The sequence below is a fragment of the Pelophylax lessonae genome (assembly GCF_965119305.1).
Source record: "Pelophylax lessonae genome assembly, chromosome: 1".
NCBI lineage: Eukaryota > Metazoa > Chordata > Amphibia > Anura > Ranidae > Pelophylax > Pelophylax lessonae.
Genome location: NC_138768.1, coordinates 186991813 through 187017471, shown reverse-complemented (window position 1 = coordinate 187017471; position 25659 = coordinate 186991813). Strand labels below are relative to the sequence as shown.

The 25659-nt window shown below is 45.5% G+C and overlaps 1 protein-coding gene across 1 annotated transcript in view; it reads right to left on the bottom strand.

The window, feature by feature from the left end:
• The window catches only part of COMMD10 (COMM domain containing 10), a 659501-nt gene that overhangs the window by 606864 nt on the left and 26978 nt on the right, over window positions 1-25659 (bottom strand). Inside the window, exons 3-4 of the mRNA XM_082243016.1 lie at window positions 24146-24256; window positions 5639-5794 (exon numbers count right to left, since the gene is read on the bottom strand). Of these exons, the coding sequence (XP_082099142.1) occupies window positions 5639-5794; window positions 24146-24256 (267 nt within the window). The remainder of the gene's footprint in view (window positions 1-5638; window positions 5795-24145; window positions 24257-25659) is intronic.

Sequence of the window (25659 nt, the reverse complement as noted above, 5' to 3'; positions counted from 1 at the left end):
ATTTTTTGAGCATGTTACAAAACAATGTTGGGTTAATAAAGGCGGAAGGTAAAAAGAAGTTAGGAAGAGCAGGATGGGGCTTTCAGGTGAGCGTAGGCTGCCCTGGGTTCAGCATGGTCAGGAGGTGGTTCAGTCCCTACATAGCTGGCTAAGATGGCCGCTGCTAACTCTATGTACATGGACATTTCTTTGTGATCTAACCATTATGTGGCTGAAGTAAGCCAATGTCTTTAGTGTTAAGGACTAGTGCTGCCATCAGAAGCACTGTTTTATGTTCATTAAGTTCAAAAGCTTGCCACAAAGTTACAATAAAAATTGTGTTTTGTGACAAACATGTGTGGTGTCCTGTGGCACAGCAAATCCCCTAAGGGTCCATTCACACTAGCGCGACTTGTCAAGCGACTTGGTCGCCTGACAAGTCACGGTCAGTCGCCTGCCATTGATCAGCACAGGACCCGTTCTAATAGGAGCGACAGAAGTCGCTCCGACTTAGAAAAAGGGTCCTGTACTACTTTGGGGCGACCTGGAGGCGACTTGCATTGACTTCAATTATATGAAGTCCGTGCATGTCGCGCCGAGGTCGTGGTGCACGCTGTGCACCGTAACTTCTTAGGTCGCCCCAGCAAGTCGTGTGGCCCCTGTCTGAATGGGCATCACACTGGGAACTAGATTTTAAAAAATGTTACATATACTAATAACATTCTTTGCATAAATCAGGGCTCGTTTCCATGTATATTTAAACTCAGCAAGCATACCCTTCAGGAAAACATAGGTATTATGAGATACAGACAACAGACAAATGTTATGGAACAGACAACGTAGAGTAAATAGGCATTGATCTAGGAAGTGATAACCACAGGTGTTGCATGGATGGCCGTAGCACATATAGGGGGTTGTGGCAGGTCACAGTGGGTTTTATATGAGCAGATAGCTCACTTTCCGTAAACTAAGGTGAGATATCTTCTTGTTCAACTGCCATAGATAGCTCCCTAAGCTTTAAGAGGGCACAAAGTGCTTTCTTGAGAAATTCTAAGTCAGTTTAGAGAATGACAAAGACATGTTTCATGATGATACCAATGACAAGTTCTATGCCCTGCTAATTTTGATGTATGACTTATGTAATTCAGCTGCCTAACAGGAGCTTGATCTTTGTCAGCAGAGCTAATGGAGATTATACTGTCAGGTCCTAGGCAGAAGCATCCATACTGAATGTGTCCAAATAAAAAAGGCACACAAATCTTCAGTGCCACTACCTAGAAATCCAGAAATATGAAAAAAGTATCCCTTCCCTTTTCAAATAACAATACATTATATAAGCTATGGGAAGTGTTGCTATATATTTTAAAGAAATCTAAAAGGTACGGCAGAAGCCTCTTTATATAAAAGCCACTATTGAAATGTAGCAGTACTGGGAGAAAAATATTAACCAGAGAGCAAGAGTAGACATTAAGAGAAACTCCATTTCTTCTTCTTTTGGATGGACCGGAGAAGGGTTTGTCCACCTACCAGGTTTTTAACTGTCCCCTGGGACACCAGTGTAGACTTCTCACCCTACTTCTGAAACAGATATGGCAGACAAAGAGCTCATATAAATGCCATTCCTGTTTGTAACACTGATATAACATTCTCTATAGTCGGGATCCTCAAACTACGGGCCTCCAGCTGTTGCAGAACTACACATCCCATGAGGCATTGTAAAACTCTAACATTCACAGACATGACTAGGCATGATGAGAATTGTAGTTCCTGAAAAACTGGAGGGCCATAGACCTCTGTTCTATACACTTCTAAGAATCCACCAGAGGGTGCAAGGCACACTATTTCTGTACTAGATGCTCTCTATGCAGCAGTGGTCGATATACTCACAACAGGGGGTCTCAAGTGCGTTCCCTGACAACACCAAAAAGGACCCCACATAATATTCCACGAATGTAATACTACAGAAACCTGTCACAGACTATAGATAAGCAATGGGAGACTATAGGTATCCTACAAGAGATTGTCAGAGACTGCAGACGGGCTACAGGAGATATTCAGAGAACAGAGAAAAGTAACAGGAGACTGCTTGGGATCATTGCTATAACATCCCATTTACAAATATTGCATCTGCATTTCAACTCTGTATAGCCCCTTAAAAAGGTTTTGTGTCACATTTAATATTTCTTCCAGCAAGATCCATCAAAAAGGGTAACATAAAAATATAAACACAACAGAAAAAGAATGGACGGTTGTCAAATATGTATGTAAAAGGAAAAAAAACTATTTAATCACTAAAAGTAATTTTAATATTATATAATATTTTTTTCTAATATTTTCTTTACTAGAGTAAACAGCTAAACACAGACTACTGTCTGATGGGGGGTCCGAGGCACATTAAGTGCAAAAAAGACATAGTTAAAGGGGATGTACAGCCAAAACTCATTTGGCTGTACATCTCCTAAGGATCACAGGAGTTCAATTTGTTTTGCACTCCTGCGACCCGTTTTCAGCAGAGAGCGGACTGAAGTCTGCCCTCTGTTGACATCACAGAAGTCCATCCAGGCACCGCATCATCACGACAATGGAAGTCAGGATCCACCAGGTGCCTGGACTGACATCCGGCTCAGGCTCCCAGCAAGCCGCTGAGAGCCTGGGCCGGCCGCTCCCCGCCCCCTCCACAGCCCAGAGGTCCAGTGAGCGAGGAGGGGGCAGAGCAGAGAGCTGCTGACTGACAGTCACCAGCTCTCTGCTCATGGAGCTGTCAGAACCGAACGATCGGCGGTGTTCAATTGCTCGGTTCTCAGTTCAGAGGCTCCAGGGTACAGAAGCAGCTTCGGACCGATGCTGCATCCACCTAGGTAAGGGGGGCGGGTCAAACTACCGTATCCCAAAGTTGATGTATGGAAGAAAAGAAGTAGATGATTTATGGTCTTCCAGGTAGGTGTGGAGGAACTACAGGCCCCCTATGTAACTCTGCCATGTTATTCTTTGGGAATCTGTGCAACAAGACCACAAGTCCACTGGAGTGTCCATAAAAGGACTCAATGCCTGATCCTGGAGTCACCGGAGTGAATTGACTGGAGCTCAGGGCCATCTTCACTCTGGGGTCGAGGGTTGATTTACTAAAACTGGACAGTACAAAATCTGGTGCAGTTGTGCGTGGTAGCCAATCAGATTCTAACTTCAGCTTGTTCAATTAAGCTTTGAAAAAAAAAAACTGGAAGCTGATTGGTTTCTATGCAGAGCTGCACCAGATTTTGTACTCTCCAGTTCTAGTAAATCATTCCCACGGTAAGCAAAAAGGGCAAACAACTATTCCAGTGTCATATCTCAGTGCAGGAGCTGTCACAGAATGTGTCTGTACCCAGCCATAGGCAAGCCAAACACCCCCCAAGTATGATTTCCTTAACCGTTTATGTACATTAGCTGGGTGGGAGCTTCCCCGTTCTGAGTGGACGTACATGTTCAATTTTCTTGTACAATTTTCCTTTAGATTTACCAAAAACCATTTAATATGAGGTCATACCTAAACAACTTTCAATTGTATCTAATTAGGCAGGCTCTTGCACTACATAGTTTAGGGTAAATCTAAAGGAAAATTGTACAAGAAAATTGAACATGTATGGCTAAGCTAACTTTCACACAGACCAACTAATTTACACGTATTTGGATTATTTTTATCAAAGAAATGTAGCAGTATAAATTTTGGTCAAAATTTAGGAAGAAAATTTACTAATTTGCAAAATGGCAATTTTATTTTCTTTTGTAGCGCAGTGGTAAATGAATACCCCCAAAAGAAAGCTCTTTTTGTGTGAAAACAATGATAAAAATTTCATACAGCATTGCATGACTAGCAATTATCATTCAAAGCACGACAGGACTAAAAGCTGAAAATTGGCCTGGGCAGGAAGGGGGTTAAAGTGCCCTGTATTGAGGTTGTTAAAGGGACATTAAACCCAGACTTTTTTTTCTTTTTTTGAAATATTACAGACTTTTTATTTATTTTTTTCAAAATAACAAACATATCATACTTACCTGCTCTGTGCAGTGGTTTTGTCTCACTGGCTTTGACTGGCAGTGGCAGGAGCAGGCTTTGACTGACAGTGGCAGGAGCCAATGGCTCCCACTGCTGTCTCAGCCAATAAGGAGAAAGAGAAGTGGTAGAGTTGCTGATTTCATGCACATCGCTGGATTGAGATGGGGCTCAGATAAGTATTAGGGGGGCTGCTGCACACACAAGGTTTTTTACCTTCATGCACAGAATGCATGAAGGTAGAAAACCTTGAGCCTTTACAACAACTTTAAATGTGATAATGACAGACAGACAAACATGACAGACTGGTTCCAGGTACTCCAGAAAGTTTCCATCACCAATACTCCACACATTCTTCATTTTCTTAGTCCGGTTTAAAATCTGATTCCAGGCAGATATAAAAGGCATGAATGACTGCAGCTCTACATTTAATTACAGCCATTAAATTAATGTTTTTTATTGCAATAATGCCTAAACTTAACCTGGCATCCATTTATTGCACAGTGCAACTGGGGGAGAGGTGCAGCACTGGAAGCCAATCAGGTGTGCTCCATACAAATATTCTGACAACAGGCAAGCTGGCAGAAAAAGGGAGCAGAGAGAGGACCTAACAGTCTGCTGCTGCTCCCTTACTTTCCAATCAGCAAGCTGGGGAAGGAGATATGACACCCCTGTATTCCTTAACATTTTTAGAGCAAATTGTGTCATCCTTTTGCTATGCTGACTAAAGGCCCGTACACACGTACCGATCGTCGGCATACAAACGTCGGTGGACGAAGGATCTGCCGATTGTACGCGTGTTAGTATGGTGCCTCCGACAGATGTCTGCGCACAATCCGCGGACAAAAGTCTTTCTTGCAAACATGAAAATATTTGTATGCCGACACCAGAACGGACGATTGTTCGCCTGTCAGTACACAATTCGGCCGACAGACCGCAGATTTGCAAGACTGGGCATGCTCAGAAAATAGAAAACACAGGGAAAGTTAACCATTACATGACATCACTTCTGCAGTCGGCGGACAAAATTCTTGTGCTGTCCTTGTGCTGTCTTTGCACTTTTCAGCAGACACCGACATCCCGGGGAGAAAAGAGGAACATTTGTAAGCCGACCATCGGTACGTGTGTACGGGGCTTAACTAAATAGATGGAAAAGTACAGATTTAGTGGTTTTCCTAGAAGTCAGTTATAGGAACTCTTCTTTCACCTTTTCTTAACCCTTGCTTTGGCTCCTCTCATGTATTCCTATTCTCCTGGCTGCCATGAATAACCTGAACATACAGAAGTTCCCATGAGTACAAACCACAGTGGCTCCTGGAATCGCACCAGCCTGCCTGCAGCTGTTAGCCAAGCTCAGCCAAGGCTACAACTCCTCCAATCCCCAGAGCAAGCAAGGAAACCTGATGGTCATATGGGAGGATGAAGGTAAAGGCAAAAATTCTTGTCTAGCTGCAGTATACTAAAATAACTAGAAAAGCCACAAACTTTTGCTTGCTAAACATTCCAATCAAAAAATCATCCTATTGACTTTCTAATACATGAAAAACACGTTAACTGGAACAAAAGGAAACTAAAAGATATGTACTACATGTTATAGACAGCACCATATTCATTTTAAATGGTTACCTTTTTCGGGGTTAGAACCCGTTGTCTGAACTTCTCAACCGTCTCTTGCCCCGCACTTTCCCAGGCAATGACAAAAGACTGAATTTTATTTGGATCAAGGTGGATATTCTCCAGCTGCTGACGTAAGACCAAAGCTTTTAAATTAAGATAAACAGCCTGAAAAACAATGTACAATAATTGTTAATGTATACTTTGTGTTTGGTATTCTCAGACAAATTTGCAATATATAAAAAAAATTAGGGCTCAACTCCAGACACAAATATTTTTATTTAAATATATTCCTTAATATCCACACACAATATAAAATGACTTTTGTGTGCACTAAATGCCCTGCAAACCCACATATTATGTTGCAAAGGGAACAGTGATATTACCACAGTACTGCACATAGCCTGTAAAAAGAAGACCGGAAGGGGCGAATACAAGACCAGTCACTCTGCACAATGAAAGAGCGCAGCAGTGTCATTTCTGTCTACTGCCCTGTCCCTCTGCTATCATCATGAATCATTTCTGACAGGTTTCCCCAACACCAAGAGAAAAAAGGGGACAGGGAAGAGATCTCAAGCACAAAGCCTGTGACTGACAGACTCAGATGTTTTCCTGAGTGCTGTGTGATGATGGGGTGCCTCCTGACAGACTCCTTGCGGCTTTATAGCCAGCTGCCCACTGCACAGGCATGACCCGAGCTGTACCTTGTGAATGGTACTGCAGAATCTGGGACCTGTGATGTGTCTCAGAAGGCTGCTGACAGGAAACAGGGCGGAAAACTTCCGCTCTGATCTCCTAGGTGATCTGAGCCAAAGTTGGAGAGAGTACCTGTCAAAACTAGGTACATCCCCCCCCCCCCCCCCCAAAAAAAATAAAAATAAAATCCAAAATGTGGGAAAGGGGAAAGGGGGGGAGGAAGAGCAGGACTTCCCTTTTTTGGGTGAAGTTCAATTTTAATGGATAAGTTCACTCTTATAAAAAAAAAAAAAAAAATAACACATGCACATTTTTTAGCAGGTGCAGGTAAAAAAATATCAATTAAAGACAAAAACGTACTCAATTAGTGCAATTAAACAAAGGGAAATAAAATAATGTGCTCAGGGTGTTGCTCGCCAACACATAAAAGTGGTTTCACCACACTTAGTGTATTAATTATCTGATAGCATTAATATATAGAATAGCGCAACTCCAAAGATTGTATATAATCACACTTATCTTATACAAAGGTGAAAACAACGTATGAAATCACAGAAACGCATGCACTTAAAATAAAACAGCAAATATAAGAAATACAAAAAAGTTGTGAAAAGTCCAATTTGTATGCAATCACCACCACTGTGTGACTCCACCACTCGTGCAAACTGTCCGCTCACCTTACAGTTATGACACCTGCATCTCCAGTAAGGTCATAACAACCTTTAGGGAATGTGATCCCAGATGCAACTTTCTATATCCTCAATGCTTCCATATAGAGATATGTCGATCCCAGATGTGGACAGTGTAAACGTGGGAGCAAAGAGAGTGCACACAAGACCTAGTCTTCTCCATTTTAAAAGCTATTTAATATACAAGAAAAAGTATTGCACTTACAAGTAAAGTACTTTTGCCAGTGCTAGCTGTATACGCATATAACGACAATTACTGGCACTCACCCGAAAACCAAGATGGCCACAGGATGATTTAATGCGCCAGGCTTAGTCCCCTATACGTGTTACGTCCTATGACAAGGACTTCCTCAGTAGGGGTCTAACACATTTGAACACAGTGGTGATTGCATACAGGTTGGACTATTCACAACTTTTTTGGTATTTTTGTATTTCTTATATCTGCTGTTTTATTTTAAGTGCTCAAGTGTCTGTGATTTTATGCTGTGTTTTCACCTTTGTATAAGATAAGTGTGATTATATACAATCTCTGGAGTTGCGCTACACTATATTTATGCTACCAGGTAAAAAAATATGCGTTATATTTTTTTTGTTAGGGACCTGTAAAGCATCTGCTGATTGTGGGTGTAATGCCACGGTCCTGCAGTCTGTGTAGCTGTCTGCCCATACCTCCGATATGGGCAGGCAGTTACACTGTGATAAGAAGCTCAATGAATTACCTAGAGTAATCAACAGCTCTCTGGTAGTTCACTAAGAACTACAAGTCGACAGTACTTGTAGTTTTCCCATTCACAGAACACTGTGAATGAACGGCACAGCCGGGTGGGGGGTGCGGTGGCCGGTGCATTAGTTAAATGTCACATGTTACACCCGGAAAAAAACGGTTACATGTTACAACCGGAAAATGGGTGTAACATGCAACAGGTTACAAAAGGTGAACTTATTCTTTAACAACATTGTTTTTAAAAAGAAAACAGAAAAAAAGATAATTGCACAGCCACCAATCACGTTTTAGCTGTCAGTTACACTCGTCATTCCCATGCCTCAAAATTTAATACACCAGCCCATGTGAGTACAGTTGGAAGTGTCAGACTATGACATATTTACAGGAATGAATAATGCATCCAGCATTTTTCAGATTACTACTCACATGAAGTTAATATTTAATGGAACTCTAAAATATTTACTCGTGAGGCAGTTGCCATCTCCCTTTACGCTGTAACCCCTTAAGGTCTTCTCTTTGCTTGATATAAAAAGGTTGACATTTATTGAATAATCACAGGCTTGAGATAGGGCACATGCCAATTCGCATATTCGATATACTGTATATTCTATGTAGTTTTAATTTATGGGTTTTAACAACAAAATAATATACAGTTAGAAAGCAAAAGTGACCCAAAATGAGTCCAGAAGTCTTAAATCATGAACCAGAAATACAATTTGCCACTGCACTCTATGCCAGTGTTTTTCAACTCCGGTCCTCAGGGCACACTAACCGGCCAGATTTTAAGTATTACCTTGGGGAGATGCAGACTAGAATACTGCAATCACTGAGTAGCAAATGATATCACCTGTGATGTATTTCAGTTATCTTGCAAACCTGGCCTGTTAGTGTGCCCTGAGGACCAGAGTTGAGAAACACTGCTCTATGCTACAAAGAAAAAAAAAAAAAAGTTACAGACACCTGACAGATCACAAAGAAAGAAATCGGTTACAGTTGTGCTCAAAAGTTTGCAAACCCTTGGAGAATTGGTAATATACAGTATCAAACATTTTTTAAAAGAAAACATAAGTGAGCAGGCAAAACACGTTTCTTTTATTGGTTATGGGATTCATATTTAATTGTAGGTCACAACAGAATGGCACAATCATAAAACAAAACATGGCAACAAGTAAACCAATGAAACAAAAACCCCTGTTCAAAACTCTGTATCCCCTTAGTTCTTAATACTGTGCATTGGCCCCTTTAGCATCGATGACATTGTACAGTCTTCTGTAGTCATCTACGGGGTCCCAAATTTTTGCAGGTGGTATAGCTGCCCATTGGTCTTGGCAAAATGCCTCAAGGCCATGCAAAGTCTTTGGTCATCTTGCATGAACAGCATGCTTGAAGATAGTAAGTTCAGGAGACTCTGATGGCCATCCCAGCACCTTCACCTTTTTCTGCTGTAACCACTGGAGCGTCAACTTGTCCTGGTGCTTGGGGTCATCGTCGTGCTTGAAAGTCCAAGAGTGTCCCATGAGCAGCATTCGTACAGGAGAATGCAAATTGTCTGCTGGTATTTTCTAATAACATGCTGCATTCATCTTACCATCAATTTTCACAAAATTGTCCATACCTTTAGAGCTCATACACCCCCAAACTTTAGTGAGCCACCACCATGCTTCACAGTGGGGATGACATTTTTGTAGCTATAGTCCTGGTTATCCCATTATCTCATGCTGGTCTCATTACTCCAGGCTACAGTGTGCCAGAAGCTGTGAGGCATGTCAAGGTGTGGTCTGGCATATTGTAACCAGGCTTTTTTTGTGGCATTGGCGCAGTAAAGGCTTCTTTCTGGCAACACAACCATGCAGCTCATTTTTGTTTAAGTATCATGGTATTGTGCTCCTTAAAACAACCACATCGTCTTTTTTCAGAGCAGTCTGTATTTCTCCTGAGGTTACTTGTGGGTTTTTCATTGTATCCCGAACGATTCTTCTGGCAGTTGTTGCTGTAATCTTTCTTGGTCTACCTGACCTTTACTTAAAGCGGAGTTCCACCCAAAAAGTGGAACTTCCTCTCATCTGCTTTCTCCCCCTCTGGTGCCACATTTGGCACCTTTCAGGGGGAGGGGGCGGGGACCTGTTTTTGAAAGGTACCCTTCCCAACTTCCGGGAGACAGCGCCGCGGTGCCGTTACCCTTTAGAAGTTCGGCCCCCCCCTCCTCCTTCCCCTGCAGCAGGGCCAAATAGTAAGTGCAGTACTTTGCACATATGCAGTAGGGAACTGGCTGTAAAGCCGAAAGGCTTCACTGCCAGTTTCCCTTACAACGAATGGCGGGGGGCAGCACCCGGCAGCCGATCTGAAAATCGGCTCGGGTGCCAACATCGCGGGCTCCCTGGACAGGTAAGAGTCTATATATTAAAAGTCAGCAGCTACAGTATTTGTAGCTGCTGACCTTTATTAAAGCAGTGTTCTAGCTGGGATAAAAAAATATTAAATTGAGAGATCCCTGAATTTTCCACTTCTTATTAAGTGATTAAACAGTACTGACTGGCATATTCAAGGCTAATCTGGATATCTATTTCTTTACCTTGTTATCCAGGCCTTTTGACAGTTCTTTTCTGCTCCCCATGGCTCAGTATCTAGTGTGCTCAGTGCATCCACATGAGAGCTAACAAACATATTGACTATTTATACACAGAAACTAATTGTAGTTTAAAAATCCACAGATGTGAGAAATTACCCTTTAATTTCCTATTTAACCTGTGTCTAACCTTTGTCTCTACCAATGCCAAAACATTCCCGGGTATGTAACCTCTTGATCACGGCCATTTGGGTGATTTTTGTTTTCATCATGATTTAAAAAGGAGACAAAACAACTATGTGATATTAAATGGCTTCATTTGATCACTATTCTTAAAATAAAGACAGTTTTGGCATGATCAGTCATATTTTCAATATCAAAGCCAAAATTTCACAATTTCTTCCAGGGTATGCAAACTTTTAAAAACACAACTGTATGTAGCATTCATTAGAGGACTATAAACTGCCAATTACAGCTGGAAACTGTCGTAGTAGTAGTAGGGCAATCGTTTAACTTGTTTGGTGACTTTAACATGCTTAATTTTTGAACACACCGTTTATGAAATCCCTAGAAGCAAGAGCCGCTCTAAACTCCACATTTCCTCTCTGGTCAGAGCCACAAGAAAGATGCTGGTCCAAGAAACCCGTCTCTGCTCAATATGACAGAATAACCATCCAAAAGGGATGAACTGTGAAAGTCTCCCCCCTAAAAAAATAAAATATAAAAAGTTATCCTGCCAAACTGGCTCACTGAGAATCAGTGAGTTCTCAGCAAGCCCATTTCCCAGAATAAAACTATTTTTTATAAAGCCTGTCCTTTACTGTGTATGGCTTCCTTTAGAAGGCTACATTTTGAACAGCTTAATGAGTACTTCAAAAGGATGCGTTCTGATAGTTTGGAGGTCAGCCACCCATCAGTCTTGACCTACCTGCTGATCGTATGCATATGTACACATGTGAGTAAATATTGACTGACCCTTCTGTGTTGCCACCTATTTGCCATGGCAAAATCACACCCACCCACCCTGTAGCATGCAAGCCTGACCTGCCAGAGCAACCTATCAGCACTTATAGTGGTTTCCAGGAGCAGAAGGTGAGTGATGATCTCTGCTGACTGGAGATGGCAGGTATTAGGGTGTTAAATGGGGGCTGCACAAGACTTATCTATAGGCAAAACAGCAGGCAAATAAGCAAAAAACAGAATTTTTGTAAAATCTTACCTGTAAAATTCCTTTCTCTGAGTCCTCCGACAGTCGCCGCCCACTTCATATTCGTCACAATGGGGTATTAGACTTTGCTCCGAAGGAGTAGCTAGGCAACAGAATATGTCAATATAAAAGTTTTAACACATCCCACCCCCAGGGGGTGGTCCCCTCAGTCAATACCCTCCCACTTCCTGTATCCATACTCCAGTTTCAGTGGAATAGCAGTAGAGAGTACAAACAACCCCAAAAGAGGGGCGGGGGCGGCGACTGTCGGAGGACTCAGAGAAAGGAATTTTACAGGTAAGATTTTACAAAAATTCAGTTTTCTCTCACGTCCTCCGACAGTCGCCGCCCACTTCATATTCGTCACAATGGGGACGTCCCAAAGCAGTGCAAACATGAGGGGTGGGAAACGCAGCCGCGCCCAAGGCAACGCCGTCTACACAGCAGAGAAAGGAACCTTACCAAAGGAAGGAAACCATCTGGGCAACAGAAGAAAAAACTTGCTCAACAGAAGCAAAAAAACCCAGGAAAACAAATAACCTAGGGATAAACAACATGTATCTCAAACAGCCAAGAAGTCCATACAAGAGGCTCTAAGGAACTGCCGCACTAAGAACCTTGCGGCCAAAGGAAGCATCTGCCGATGCCTGAACATCCACTCTGTAGAATTTTGTGAAGGTGTGAACGGACGACCAAGTCGCCACCTTACACACCTGGGCCACAGAAGCCCCATGACGACAGGCCCAAGACGTACTCAGAGATCTTGTAGAGTGCGCCTTCACAGGCACAGGGGGAACATTCCCCTTCAAAGTATAGGCCTGTTCCACAGTCTGTCTGATCCATTTGGCAATGGTAGAGGCCGACGCAGCCAAGCCCTTCCGAGGTCCCTCAGGAAGGACAAACAAGGAATCCGACTTGCGGAAAGATTCAGTCGATTTCAGGTAAACCCTAATCGCCCGAACAACATCCAAGGAATGCAGCTCCACCTCCTTCGGATGTTTGGGCTTCACGCAGAGTGAAGGCAGGACAATGTCCTCATTGATGTGAAAATCCGAAACTCTCTTCGGAAGAAAAGAAGGGTTGGGTCGCAAGACCACCTTATCCAGATGAAGGACCAAGTACGGAGACTTGCAGGACAAAGCCGCCAGCTCCGGAACCCTACGAGCCGAAGTTTTCGCCACCAAAAAAGCGACTTTTTTGGACAACATGGACAACGAGATCTTCCTGATCTGTTCAAAAGGAGCGTGTTGTAACACGGACAGCACAAGGTTCAAGTCCCAAGGAGGCAAGGGCGCCCTCCTAGGAGGGACCAGATGTCGCACCCCTTGAACAAAGGTACTAACCAAAGAGTTAGACGCTACAGGACGTTGAAAGAGAACGGCCAGCGCAGACACCTGACCCTTGACCGTAGCCAACGCCATACGCTGGTCGACACCCGTCTGAAGGAAGGACAACACCCTAGACACAGAGTATGTGCGAGGTGAAAACCCCCTGGACTCACACCAGGCAAAATAGGCCTTCCAAGTACGGTGATAGGACCTTCCCCGAGGAAGACTTCCTCTCGTTAATCAAAGTGTGAATGACCTCCGGAGAGAGACCCCTATCCTTCAGGACCTCGGTTTCAACAGCCAGGCCGTCAAAGCCAGCGACTGTAAAGCAGGATGGAATATCGGCCCTTGAGACAAGAGATCTTCTCGAAGAGGCAGACGGCAAGGAGCGTCGACCGCCAGGTTCACGAGATCCGCGTACCAGGACCGGCGAGGCCAGTCCGGTGCCACAAGAATATATTATCCATTTGGCAATGGTAGAGGCCGACGCAGCCAAGCCCTTCCGAGGTCCCTCAGGAAGGACAAACAAGGAATCCGACTTGCGGAAAGATTCAGTCGATTTCAGGTAAACCCTAATCGCCCGAACAACATCCAAGGAATGCAGCTCCACCTCCTTCGGATGTTTGGGCTTCACGCAGAGTGAAGGCAGGACAATGTCCTCATTGATGTGAAAATCCGAAACTCTCTTCGGAAGAAAAGAAGGGTTGGGTCGCAAGACCACCTTATCCAGATGAAGGACCAAGTACGGAGACTTGCAGGACAAAGCCGCCAGCTCCGGAACCCTACGAGCCGAAGTTTTCGCCACCAAAAAAGCGACTTTTTTGGACAACATGGACAACGAGATCTTCCTGATCTGTTCAAAAGGAGCGTGTTGTAACACGGACAGCACAAGGTTCAAGTCCCAAGGAGGCAAGGGCGCCCTCCTAGGAGGGACCAGATGTCGCACCCCTTGAACAAAGGTACTAACCAAAGAGTTAGACGCTACAGGACGTTGAAAGAGAACGGCCAGCGCAGACACCTGACCCTTGACCGTAGCCAACGCCATACGCTGGTCGACACCCGTCTGAAGGAAGGACAACACCCTAGACACAGAGTATGTGCGAGGTGAAAACCCCCTGGACTCACACCAGGCAAAATAGGCCTTCCAAGTACGGTGATAGGACCTTCCCCGAGGAAGACTTCCTCTCGTTAATCAAAGTGTGAATGACCTCCGGAGAGAGACCCCTATCCTTCAGGACCTCGGTTTCAACAGCCAGGCCGTCAAAGCCAGCGACTGTAAAGCAGGATGGAATATCGGCCCTTGAGACAAGAGATCTTCTCGAAGAGGCAGACGGCAAGGAGCGTCGACCGCCAGGTTCACGAGATCCGCGTACCAGGACCGGCGAGGCCAGTCCGGTGCCACAAGAATCACCGCGTGTGGTTCCGAGTTCAACCTGCGAAGGAACCTGGGCAGCAATTGAATCGGCGGGAACGCATACAGCAGCCGATACTGGTGCCACGGGGCCACCAGCGCGTCGGACGCGTCTGCCCGAGGATCGCGCGTCCTTGCCACGAACCTTTTTACCTTGTTGTTCAGACGAGACGCGAACAGGTCCACTTCCGGAAGACCCCACTTCGCGCACAACATCTGGAAGACAGCCGGGTGGAGAGACCATTCCCCCTGATCCAGGGTCTGGCGACTCAGATAATCCGCCTGCCAGTTCTCCACCCCCGGAATGTGTACCGCCGATATCGCCGGGACATGAGTCTCGGCCCAAGAAAGAATGTCGGCCACTTCCCGAGCCGCTCGGGCACTCCTGGTGCCCCCTTGGTGATTGACGTAAGCCACCGCCGTGGCATTGTCCGTCTGCACCCGAACCGGACAGCCGCGCAGCCTGTCCGTCCAACGGTGAAGGCAGAGAGTTATCGCACGCAACTCCAGAATGTTGATCGGAAGGGAGGATTCCTCCTCCGACCAAGTCCCCTGGGCGGACAGAACGCCCAGAACACCACCCCAGCCCGACAGGCTGGCATCCGTGGTGATCACCGTCCATGAAAGAGGACGAAAAGACTTTCCCCCCCGACACCGCCGGGGACTGGAGCCACCACAGAAGATCCCTTCTGGTGCGACGGCTCAACGAAATCTGGACATCCAGAGGCTGCGGACGCCCGTCCCACTTGGACAGAATCTCCACTCGGAGACCCCTCGTGTGAAACTGGGCAAAGGGAATCGCCTCGAAAGCCGAGACCATCAGACCCAGACACCGCATGCACTTCCGCAGGGATGAGCACGGAACATCCCTGAGGGACTGAACTTCTCCCTGAAGAACCTTGATTTTGTCGTCCGGTAGGAAGACCTTCGCTTGGACCGAGTCCAGGATCATTACCAAATAGGGAAGACGAACCGCCGGGCACAGTGTCGATTTTGGATAATTTATCGTCCAACCAAACTCCTGCAGAGTCTGCACCGTGACGGACAGATCCTTCTCCAGACCCTGGCTGGTCGCAGATCGAACCAGAATGTCGTCCAGATACCCCAGGACAGAGATGCCCTGGGCCCTTAACAAGGCCAGCAGTGGCGCAAGCACCTTGGTGAAAACCCGCGGAGCCGAAGCGAGGCCAAAAGGCAACGCCACGAATTGGTAGTGATCCTCCGCAATGGCGAATCGAAGGTACCTCTGGTGACCCTCGAAAATGGGGATGTGTAGGTACGCATCCTTCAGATCGATGGAGGCCATGAATTCCCCCGGAACCAGGGCAGCCACCACCGACCGCAGAGATTCCATGCGGAACTTGCAAACCCGCAGAAAGCGGTTTAGAGCCTTCAAGTCCAGAATTGGACGAACCTTGCCCTCCTTCCTGGGTACAGTGAACAGATTTGAATAGAACCCCCGAAATCTGTCCCGATGAGGCATCGGGACCACCACTCCCTGAGCTCTCAGGTCCCGCACCGCCAGGTGCAGATCCCGCAAACGCTCCGGAGACAGTTGAAGATTTGAGGGAAAAAATCTGCTCTCCGGCCGAGAGAGAAACTCGATCTTGTAACCAGATCGAACGATTTCCTGAACCCACCTGTCCCGAACACGGGCCAGCCAAGGTTGTAGAAAACCGAGCAAGCGCCCCCACACCCCAGAACCGGGTGAGGGCGCCCCTTCAGGCCGCACTGTTGTGGGCAGCGGATCCGGATTGGCCGGACTTCTGCTTACCTGTCCACGGCTTCTTTTGAGAGCCCTGACCTTTGAACGGTTTGCCCTTAAAGTGTGGCCGAAAGGCACGAAAGGACCCCTGAGAGGGCCGAAAGGAAGCATGCTTCTTACCAGGAGCCGACTTAGCCTTCTGGGATTGGGGTAAGAGCGTGCTCTTACCCCCAGTGATCCCCTTAATCAGAGTATCCAAGGATTCGCCAAACAGACGAGAACCGTCATAAGGGAGATTGGCTAAAGTCTTGCGAGAAGATTGGTCCACCGACCAACACTTCAACCAAACCAAACGGCGAGACAACACCGCCACACCGTGTACACGTGCGGCCAACGGGACCATATCCAAGTCCGCATCGCACAAATACATGACACCCTGATGGATTTGATCCACCATGTCCAATGTCGCCTGCAGGGCTGAGTCAGCCACCAAAACGCGTCTAAGCACCTGCGTCCAACTCGCGACCGCCTGGGCCGCCATAAGGGAAGCAAACAGAGCTTTTAACATAGAACCCATAATAGAATAGGTATGACGGGCAAGAGACTCCAGCCTCTTGTCTGTGGCATCCCGAAATACCGGGGTATCCTCAGCAGGAATCGCAGTGGACTTATTCAGAACCGCGATCGCGTGATCCACAGGAGGTGGTACACACCAACGCTCGTCAGTAGCGGGCGTGAAGGGATAACGCAGTTTAAACCTACTGGGTACCGCAAAAGGTTTGCGAATATTACGCCATTGTTCCTTAACTGCGCTCTGAAAATCATCAGTGCAGGGAAAAACCTGCGATGTTTTGCGCCTTCGCTTTGTCCCATAAGCTGCCAAAGCAGCCGGCGGACACGGTTCATCTTGCAAGCGCAGCGTTTGTTTGATGGAAGCAACCAAGTCATCCATGAGTGCAAGCTCTTCAGACGAGCCAGGGGGAGAATTATCCACCCCTTCAACCTCAGCCTCCACCTCGGACCCCACAAGATCCAGGGAGGAACGGGACCCCGACAAGGAGACCCCGGCCATATCAGCCCCCGCACCATCACCCTCTGAACCAGAGGAGATTGAAACTCTGGACCTTTTTGTGGATTGAGCAGACACCAGCATTTGCACCTGGGCAGCAAGATTAACCACAATCACAGCCAAATCCCCCCCTGGGGGAGAAACAGCAGTTCCCTGGCTACCCACCAATGTGGCAGGAAATTTGCCCTCCTGAGAATCCATTGCCCCACAAAACTTATGCTGACAAGAAATGGTTAACTGCCCCCTTAACAAGCGCGGCGAGCGCAGCCCACCGCCACACACACAAGCCTAATGAGACCCCCACAGGGAGAGCACAGAAAACAGGCAATGGATACAGGCAGATAGAAAAGTCAAAAACCTGAGGGGACCCCTGTAGTAGCTGCTGCTGCGATCGGTGCACATCAGGAAAGAGGAAGTGATGCAATCAGGGCGCTCTTGTAAAGCCTATGAGAGGCTACAAGAAAATGGCCGCCCGCATTGAAAACATGCGGCCGGGGCGATGCAGGCAAAATGGCGGCGCTTGGCGCCGAAAACGCCGCTCCCCCGCTCTGCGATGTAACACATCACCCATGTAAAAATCAACATGGCAGGTCGCCGCAGCGACCGCTGTACAGTGCCCCCAACATGACCAAAGGCATGCCCCACAGCACACAGCGCTTCACACAGTAACAGGCAGACACACAGTGCCACACAGCCCCCCCTCCTGCAGCCCACAGCGTGCAGGCAGAATGACAGGGAGCCAAATAGTGTGAATAGAGGCAGGTTACACAGTCCCAGACTGACACCCCCCCCCCCCGACAGACAGGTCCCCACATAAGTACACTTACCTTCTAATGACGCGGGGGACCCGCACAGGCGAACAAACCGCAGCACATGAGGCAGGGAGAGTCGCATCCAGGACGCACGAAACCGGGGTTAAGAAACCACACAGCGTCCAGTGAGGTAGCCACCTCACCAAGCATCCCTGCACCGAACAGGGATGGGTCGTTCACTGTGCCAGGAGCAATACCTGGCTGAACGCTCGATGGCAGGCCGGGAAAACCACTGACCCACAACCTGCGACCAGGGGGATCAGCCCGAGTCCCAGCCCGCACGAATCCTCTTCATCAGAAGAACTAACTAACGCTGACAAAATGAACAGCTAAGCAAACAGAGAGGAAAAACTCAAACAAAATCAAAAAAGAACAGAGAAAAGGCTGAGACAAATGCCCCAGCATAGAGACATCCAGCTACTCCTGACAAGCTAGACATTGAAACTGGAGTATGGATACAGGAAGTGGGAGGGTATTGACTGAGGGGACCACCCCCTGGGGGTGGGATGTGTTAAAACTTTTATATTGACATATTCTGTTGCCTAGCTACTCCTTCGGAGCAAAGTCTAATACCCCATTGTGACGAATATGAAGTGGGCGGCGACTGTCGGAGGACGTAAGAGAAACAAGTCCTGTACAGCTCCCAACTGATACGAGTAATGAAAAAATGTTCACTGATGAAGATGCTTTTACTTTACCTGCCAGGTTTTGCCAAGATGATAAATCAACCATTATAAGTGCGGACTACTTCATTTGTACAGAATGTCAGTTGCCTTAAACAGCTCATATCCAACAGCTATGAGTTCCGACCTTACTACAGAGAGGGAGCTACAAGACGGACTACAGAGAGGGAGCTACAACAAGACGGACCAAATGTTCTGCAAATAAAAAGTATTACTTCAGCTCAGCCTCCCATTGCAGGTGCCAGGGGCTTTTAATGAAATGATTGTGCCTGTGTGCAAGATCATAAGCTGGGGTATGCCGAGTGCACCACAGTGAAGACTGGGCATGGTTTTTATTGTGGCGGGGGCTTTTTATAATTTTAAAAAGACTTGGGGGAACCAAGTAGAAGAGTAATGTGCCATGCTACCGTGACAAGTGGGTGGGCTTAAACTGTGGTAATGGTGGGAGGGGCTTAAGGCACATGATTAAATAAAATAAAAGCTTTCTTGTACACATGTATGCTTAGATTGCTGTGCCACAAGTAAGGACCTGTACAGGGATCCAGTGTAGTCTTCACTGGTCTTAGGTCCCTGGTCTCGACATGTTAACTGTGGGCAGCTGGCTGGAACACCTTGCAGCTTCACAGTCGGCTTCCCAATGTGCATGCGCGAATGGTGCTGCACTTTATGAATGGTCCCATAGCCTTCTGGGACCTGTGACGTATCACAGAAGGCTGGGGGGAGGGAGGGAAGGAGGAGAAGTTCCAGTGGATCCACTGCCCCTAACTGACTTGAAGTATATTACAGCCCTCAAAATATCTACTCGCCTGCTCGCATTAGGCGAGTGGAAATAAGTTGAAAGTGAGTGTGGAGCCGCAAAAGAGGGGGAGGGGAGTTGGGCGCGGCTGGCAGACTGGTTTGAATAGGAGTCAATTCTCCTTCCAGCCTCCACCCTGTGTCATTCTCCTAGCAGGGCCTGGCATAAAGCGGGAGCTGGCAGAGAACTAGATGAGGTGGGGGCTGGGGGGGGGGGTGTACGGGAGTGGCCAAAGTTTACATTTCATATTAAGAATCTGGTGATTTGTTGTTGTTAATATTTGTTTTTGTAACTTATATCTACATAAAATATTTAACAGGGTAATTTCATGAGATAATTTACATTAGATAATTTACATGTTTAGGCGAGGAAATAGGGGCGGGGCAGGGTAGGGTTGGGTGGTTACAACTGGTGACGAGTAACTCTTGAGGCCTAGCTAGTAGCTCAGGACTTGACATTTTGAGCCCTGGTATAGTTTATAGTGCAGGAGTCTGCAATATACAATGTACAATATAGTGTATATAGTACATGCTGGTAAACTGTCCACGGGCAGTTTTTTCTTGTTCAGCCAGCAGGTTCCTACATCCACACAAAATTAGGTAGCTAGAGGAATCCAAATCCCCCCCACAGATCAGTCTGTCCCACAGTACGATCCCCCTAGATCAGGATTGTACAGGGGGACAGACTGACCCCTAGTTCAATCCCTGTAATAGCACACTTTAAATGCTGCCCTCCCCAGCTGCACCTTCTCTACAATACCTCCTTTTGCGTATAGTCACCAAGAATAAAGATAAATTCGTATAGGAGGCATGTGACCTTCCTTTTACATAGTGGATTGTGAATCCCAGTACTTGGTGCCCAGTGATCATGTGATCACAATGCGATCACATGATCACAATGTCAACAAAGCTGTTATAAATTAAATTTATTCATAACAGCCTATGTTTTGATTGGCCCACAGCTATCACATGGTACCTGGGTCAATCACAGCACCCTGTACCATGCAATTAGCTGTAGCCATTCACAGATCACTAGTGATCACAGCTGTCATGAATAGTTAACCCATCCATGACAGTTGAAAATTTTGTTGTTACAATGATCTTTATTGTAACAAACAACATGTTAGAAAAAAAAAAAAAAAACCCTGTTCACCCCCACCTCCAAGAATAGTACAATTTTACTATAGTGACACTGAACTACTTTGATGACAGAATGAAAAAAATAGAAAAAAATAGTAATAAATGCGTAAAAGCAAAATGTTAAAAAATGAAAAAACATATGGAAATAAATTGACATACTGTCACCACTCCCTGATCACCACATCAGTCATATGATGGCGATTTACTGTACTGGAGGGAAAATAAATATTGTGAATAGAAATTTTTTTTTAAAAACGAAATTCAATTTCTTTATGTTCAAACAAATAGTGACATAAAGCTACCAGAATAGATGCAGAGGAAGAGGTCAAATGTGATACGCGGTGTTCTGCTACTCTCACAATGGGATTTTAAAGGGAAACAAAAAGCAGGGAGTAATTTTGTGATACTTCCCAATGTGTGTTATTGAAGAGAAATCCTGTGCTCAAAGAGATAAAGATGCAGCTATTGCTAAACTCCTTCTGAAAAAGTGAGTTTCCAGAATGTATATGGCTTCAAATCTGCAATAGGTATGCAACCAAGAAGTCAGAGCAAAGTCAGATTGCTAACTGATTCTTTTATTTGATTATTTTAGTTACTCGTCTTGAAATTCAGCAATGTCAGCCTTCATATTTTAAAGGATGCCATTAAAAGGCACCAGCGCGCATGTATCCTCCATATTTGGAAAGAGAAGCACATCCTCTTGATTAAACAATGGCTTCTAAAAGTTGATTACTTGTGTCTCAGGGAAAACGTCCCACATACCAGTCGCAATTCTTTCCCAAATTTCAGCAAAGTATTGTTGGCTTGTTGGTTTGCTTTTAAGTCCACCCTTTCTTACCTGAATTTCATGGCTGAAGATACTTCCCAACCTAGAATGTTGTACTTTGTTATGCCGCAGTATTGCTCTGTAACAATTGCCTTTAAAGCTATCGAGACCGGTTCCACTTCTTCCATTTTCCCACTCTTCCCCCTACCCTTGCCTTTCTGACAATCCTCTCCACTCTCTTTTTACATAGCATTAACCACCCTTCCTACTCACCTGGTTGACTAATAAATATTTCAATTGAATAATTGTACCCAAGCCATTTTGCTGACTGTATACTTGTTTATGGTCTGATTGACAGTTGATAAAGACAGTTTTAGGTTTCTGTACTGATATATTCGCTATGTGACTTTTAACCACCCCCCGTCCGCGCTACAGCCTATATACGGCTGCAGCGCGGACTCGAATTTTCGGGAGGCTGTTTTTAAACGGCCTCCCAGTGACACGCCCCCAGCGTGCTCCCGCGAGCGCGCTGCGGGGAAAATCTGTGTCGGCCGTGTCCCTTGGACACGGCCGATCACAGATCGTGGTGAATGGCCAATCACAGCGGCCATTCACCATGTGATCTGGCCGTCCAATGAGCGATGATCTCATATGTAAACATATGAGATCATCTCTCATCGCCGGTGCTCCTTCCTCACACGGAGCCTGCAGTGTGAGGAAGGAGGGGGAGCCTCACAGTGCCGGGGACACAGGAGAATGTAATCAGGGAACCGATCACCAGTGCCCTGATTACACAAGGTAAAAACACACACACAGTGCCCCCCCATCAGTGCCCACAGTGCCCGCCATCAGTGCCCCCCATTAATGCCCACAATCAGTGCCCATAGTGCTGCTAGTCAGTGCCCATCAGTGCCTGCTCATCTAGGCACTGATGAGCACTGACTGGCAGCACTATGGGCACTGAGTGTGGGCACTGATGGTGCTGCCCATCAGTGCCGCTCATCAGTGCCACCCGTCAGTGTCCAGTGCCATCCGCCAGTGCCCATCAGTGCCGCCTATCAGTGCCCATCAGTGCCGCCTCTCAGTGCCGCCTCTCAGTGCCCAGCAGTGCCACCTCTCAGTGCCCAGCAGTGCCGCCTCTCAGTGCCCAGCAGTGCCGCCTCTCAGTGCCGCCTATCAGAGCCGCCTATCAGTGCTCATCAGTGCGGTATATTAGTACCTCCTCATCAGTGCCCATAAGTGCCACCTCATCAGTGCCCATCAGTGCAGCCTATCAGTGCCCATCAGTGCCGCCTCATCAGCGCACATCAGTGAAGGAGAAAAATTTATTTTCAAAATTTACTCGCAGAAAATAAGAAAAACTTTTTTTTTTTTTCAAAATTTTTTGTCTTTATTCTTTTTTTTTTGTAAAAAATAAAAAACCCAGAGATGATTAAATACCACCAAAAGAAAGCTCTATTTGTGTGAAAAAAATGATAAAAATTTCAAATGGGTACAGTGTAGCATGACCGCGCAATTGTCATTCAAAGTGTGACAGCGCTGAAAGCTGAAAATTGGCCTGGATGGGAAGGGTGTTTAAGTGCACAGAAGGCAAGTGGTTAAATCAAAAAAGGCACCAGTGTTTCTTTTTCTCAGCCAATGTCTAAGATGTGGTTTAGGCTTTGCATCAGCTTTAACCACTTTACCGCTGCTCACTAGAGCTCTACTGCGGCAAAGTGGTTCGTTATCGTCTGGCGACGTAGACCTACGTCGCCAGACACTCCCCTTTCTCGGCAGCGCGCGCGCGTCGCCGGAGGCTCGCTCCCGCTGTATTCAGTCACAGCAGGAGCCGGGCCAGGGGAGGAGCGGCGGTGATCACCGTCGCTCTTCCCCGATCGTCGGGGAATCAAGTCTGTTTACACAAGCGGGCGGATGTCCTAAGTGACAGGCAGGGTCAGATTGCAGGGTTCAGCATAGCTGAACCCTCAATCTGTCCTTGTGTCACTCAGTCACCCCCCCCCCCCCACACGTTAGTAAGCACCAGGCATACATTAACCCCTCCCTCTCCAATAAGATTAACCCCTTCCGTGCCAGTGTCATTTTTACAGTAACAGTGCATATTTATAGCACTGATTACTGTAGTAATGTCACTGGTAACCCCAAAAGTGTCAAAAATGTCAGTCAAGGGTCTGTTCTGTCCGCCGCAATGTCGCAGTCCCGCAAAAACAAAATCGCAGATCGCCGCCATTACTCGTTAAAAAAAAAAACACCAAAAACTACAGAAATCTTTCCCTTAGTTAGTAAACGCAATAACTTTTGCGCAAACCAATCAAAATACGCTTATTGCGATTTTTTTTACCAAAAATATGTAGCAGAAAACAAATTGGCCTAAAATGATAAAAAATTTAGATTTTTACATTTTTTTGGGGGGGAATTTCATATAAAAAAAATGTGAAAAATATTGTTATTTTTTCAAAATTGTCGCTTTTTTTGTTTATAGCGCAAAAAGTAAAAATCGCACAGGTGATCAAATACCACCAAAAGAAAGCTCTGTTTGTGGGAAAAAAAAACGTAAATTTGGTTTGGGTACGGCGTTGCATGACCGCGCAATTGTCAGTTAAATTTGCACAGTGCCGAATCGCAAAAAGTGTCCCAGACGTAAGACAGCAAAATCCTCCGGTGGTAAAGTAGTTAATAAACTACACCCGACTTAGAACATTTGTTACATGATTTTCAGAACCAGAAAAGTCAGGCAAATCACATCTTAAAAAAAAGCAAAACTTCATTATTTTCAGCTGCAATATTCTTACAGAAAGCACTGGACATGTTCTATAAAGAACCAGCAAAATTCTTAAATAAAAAAAAAAAGCAAAAGCATGACTTTTTATTGATGTCTCCCATAATGTACACTTTGGAGAAATCTTTCAATGCAAGGAGGAATGACTGTACCTGTTCTAAAATGAACGAGATGGTCTCTAGGACTAATTTCAGATTTTGTTTATCAAGTGAGAAAGCAGCTTGCAGTTTTTCTTCTTCCTCTTCACTAAAACTCTGTTCTGCCTGAAAAAGAAAAAAAACAAATTAAATTTTACATTTATAAAGCTTGGAACAAAGAAATCAATAAAGTTCCAAAAATTAAGAAAATAAAAAAGGTAGGCAATAAACTGCTAGAAGTAAAAATAAATAATTAAATACATTTAAAAAAATGTAGGTCTCCATAATCTGAAAAATAGTCAAGGTATCAGAGACTACAGACTTCTTTCATTATAGAAAGGTACCTGGAAAATGAAAAAAGAAAATGAACAGGCAAACCGAAAAACATAAAATTAGAAGAAAAGTTTGTAAAAGTAAAGAGCTTACAAGATAGGTGCTTCAAAGCACAACAGCTTCAAGTAGACCTCCCTCCCCAAACACAAAATGCCCTGGTGCATGTAGCTTCCCATGCTGATATGAAAACATTCCCATGTCCCGTGTTTATTAATCCTCTCCTGTCACCTCCCCTTTTAATTGGGTTTATTGGCTGGGATGCGGGACAGACTTGCTATGACCTATATTGGTACCTTAAAGTCCCTTTGTACTCGCCCTTTCTTAGTTGAAAGAACATCAACGGTTTACCTAATGGAATGGTAAAGAGCACGTCAATAAACTAAGCACAGGTCCAATGGGAAGCAGGAAAGAATGTTAAAATTAAATAATTGTTAGACTAATATTTAAAACAACGCATCTAAATCATGACCCCTGACTGCAAAGAATAGAAGACATGAGGCAGAAGTAGGGATGCACCGATCAGATATTAGGATCGGTAAAATTAACAGATCCACGGGCCGATCCGGTTTCGTCGCAGCAGAACCTATGTTGTATGTTGCATTTTAAATTCCTGTTTGCAGGATTTTGCACTTTATATTTCTTGTGGCTACATTTTTTATTCCTTTTCATTTTGAGTTTGACTTTGATTACATAATATTTTAGATTTTGAATGCCCAATTGTTATAACAAAACAATAGTACCGGATCTGTATAGTTATAGACAGATACGCAAAGCCAGGCATCGGTATTGGGACTAGAAAAGTCGGATCGGTGCACCCCTAGGCAGAAGATCCATTTCCCATGCTACGAGGAAGGCGTAAAGCCGAAACGCGTCAGCATTTGTCATGTTGTCACCGCTATCCATGTTGGAATAAAGAATTTTACTTGGAAGAAGCCTTTTCATGTGCCGGCTTTATTCATATAACAGAAGATGCATTGCTGTTGGCAAATCCAATCAAAGACAATATGCCAAAAAGAGGCATCACAGAAAGCACTCAACCTTCAAATGCTTCAAAAACCAGAGCCCTGAGGCTCGGTTCACACTTATGCGATGCGGGAACGCTGCGAATATGCAGCGTGTTCCCGCATCGCATCCGCACATCTGGCAGTTCACACTGCCATATGCGATACGCAGGGGGTGTCAATTAAAAGTTAACG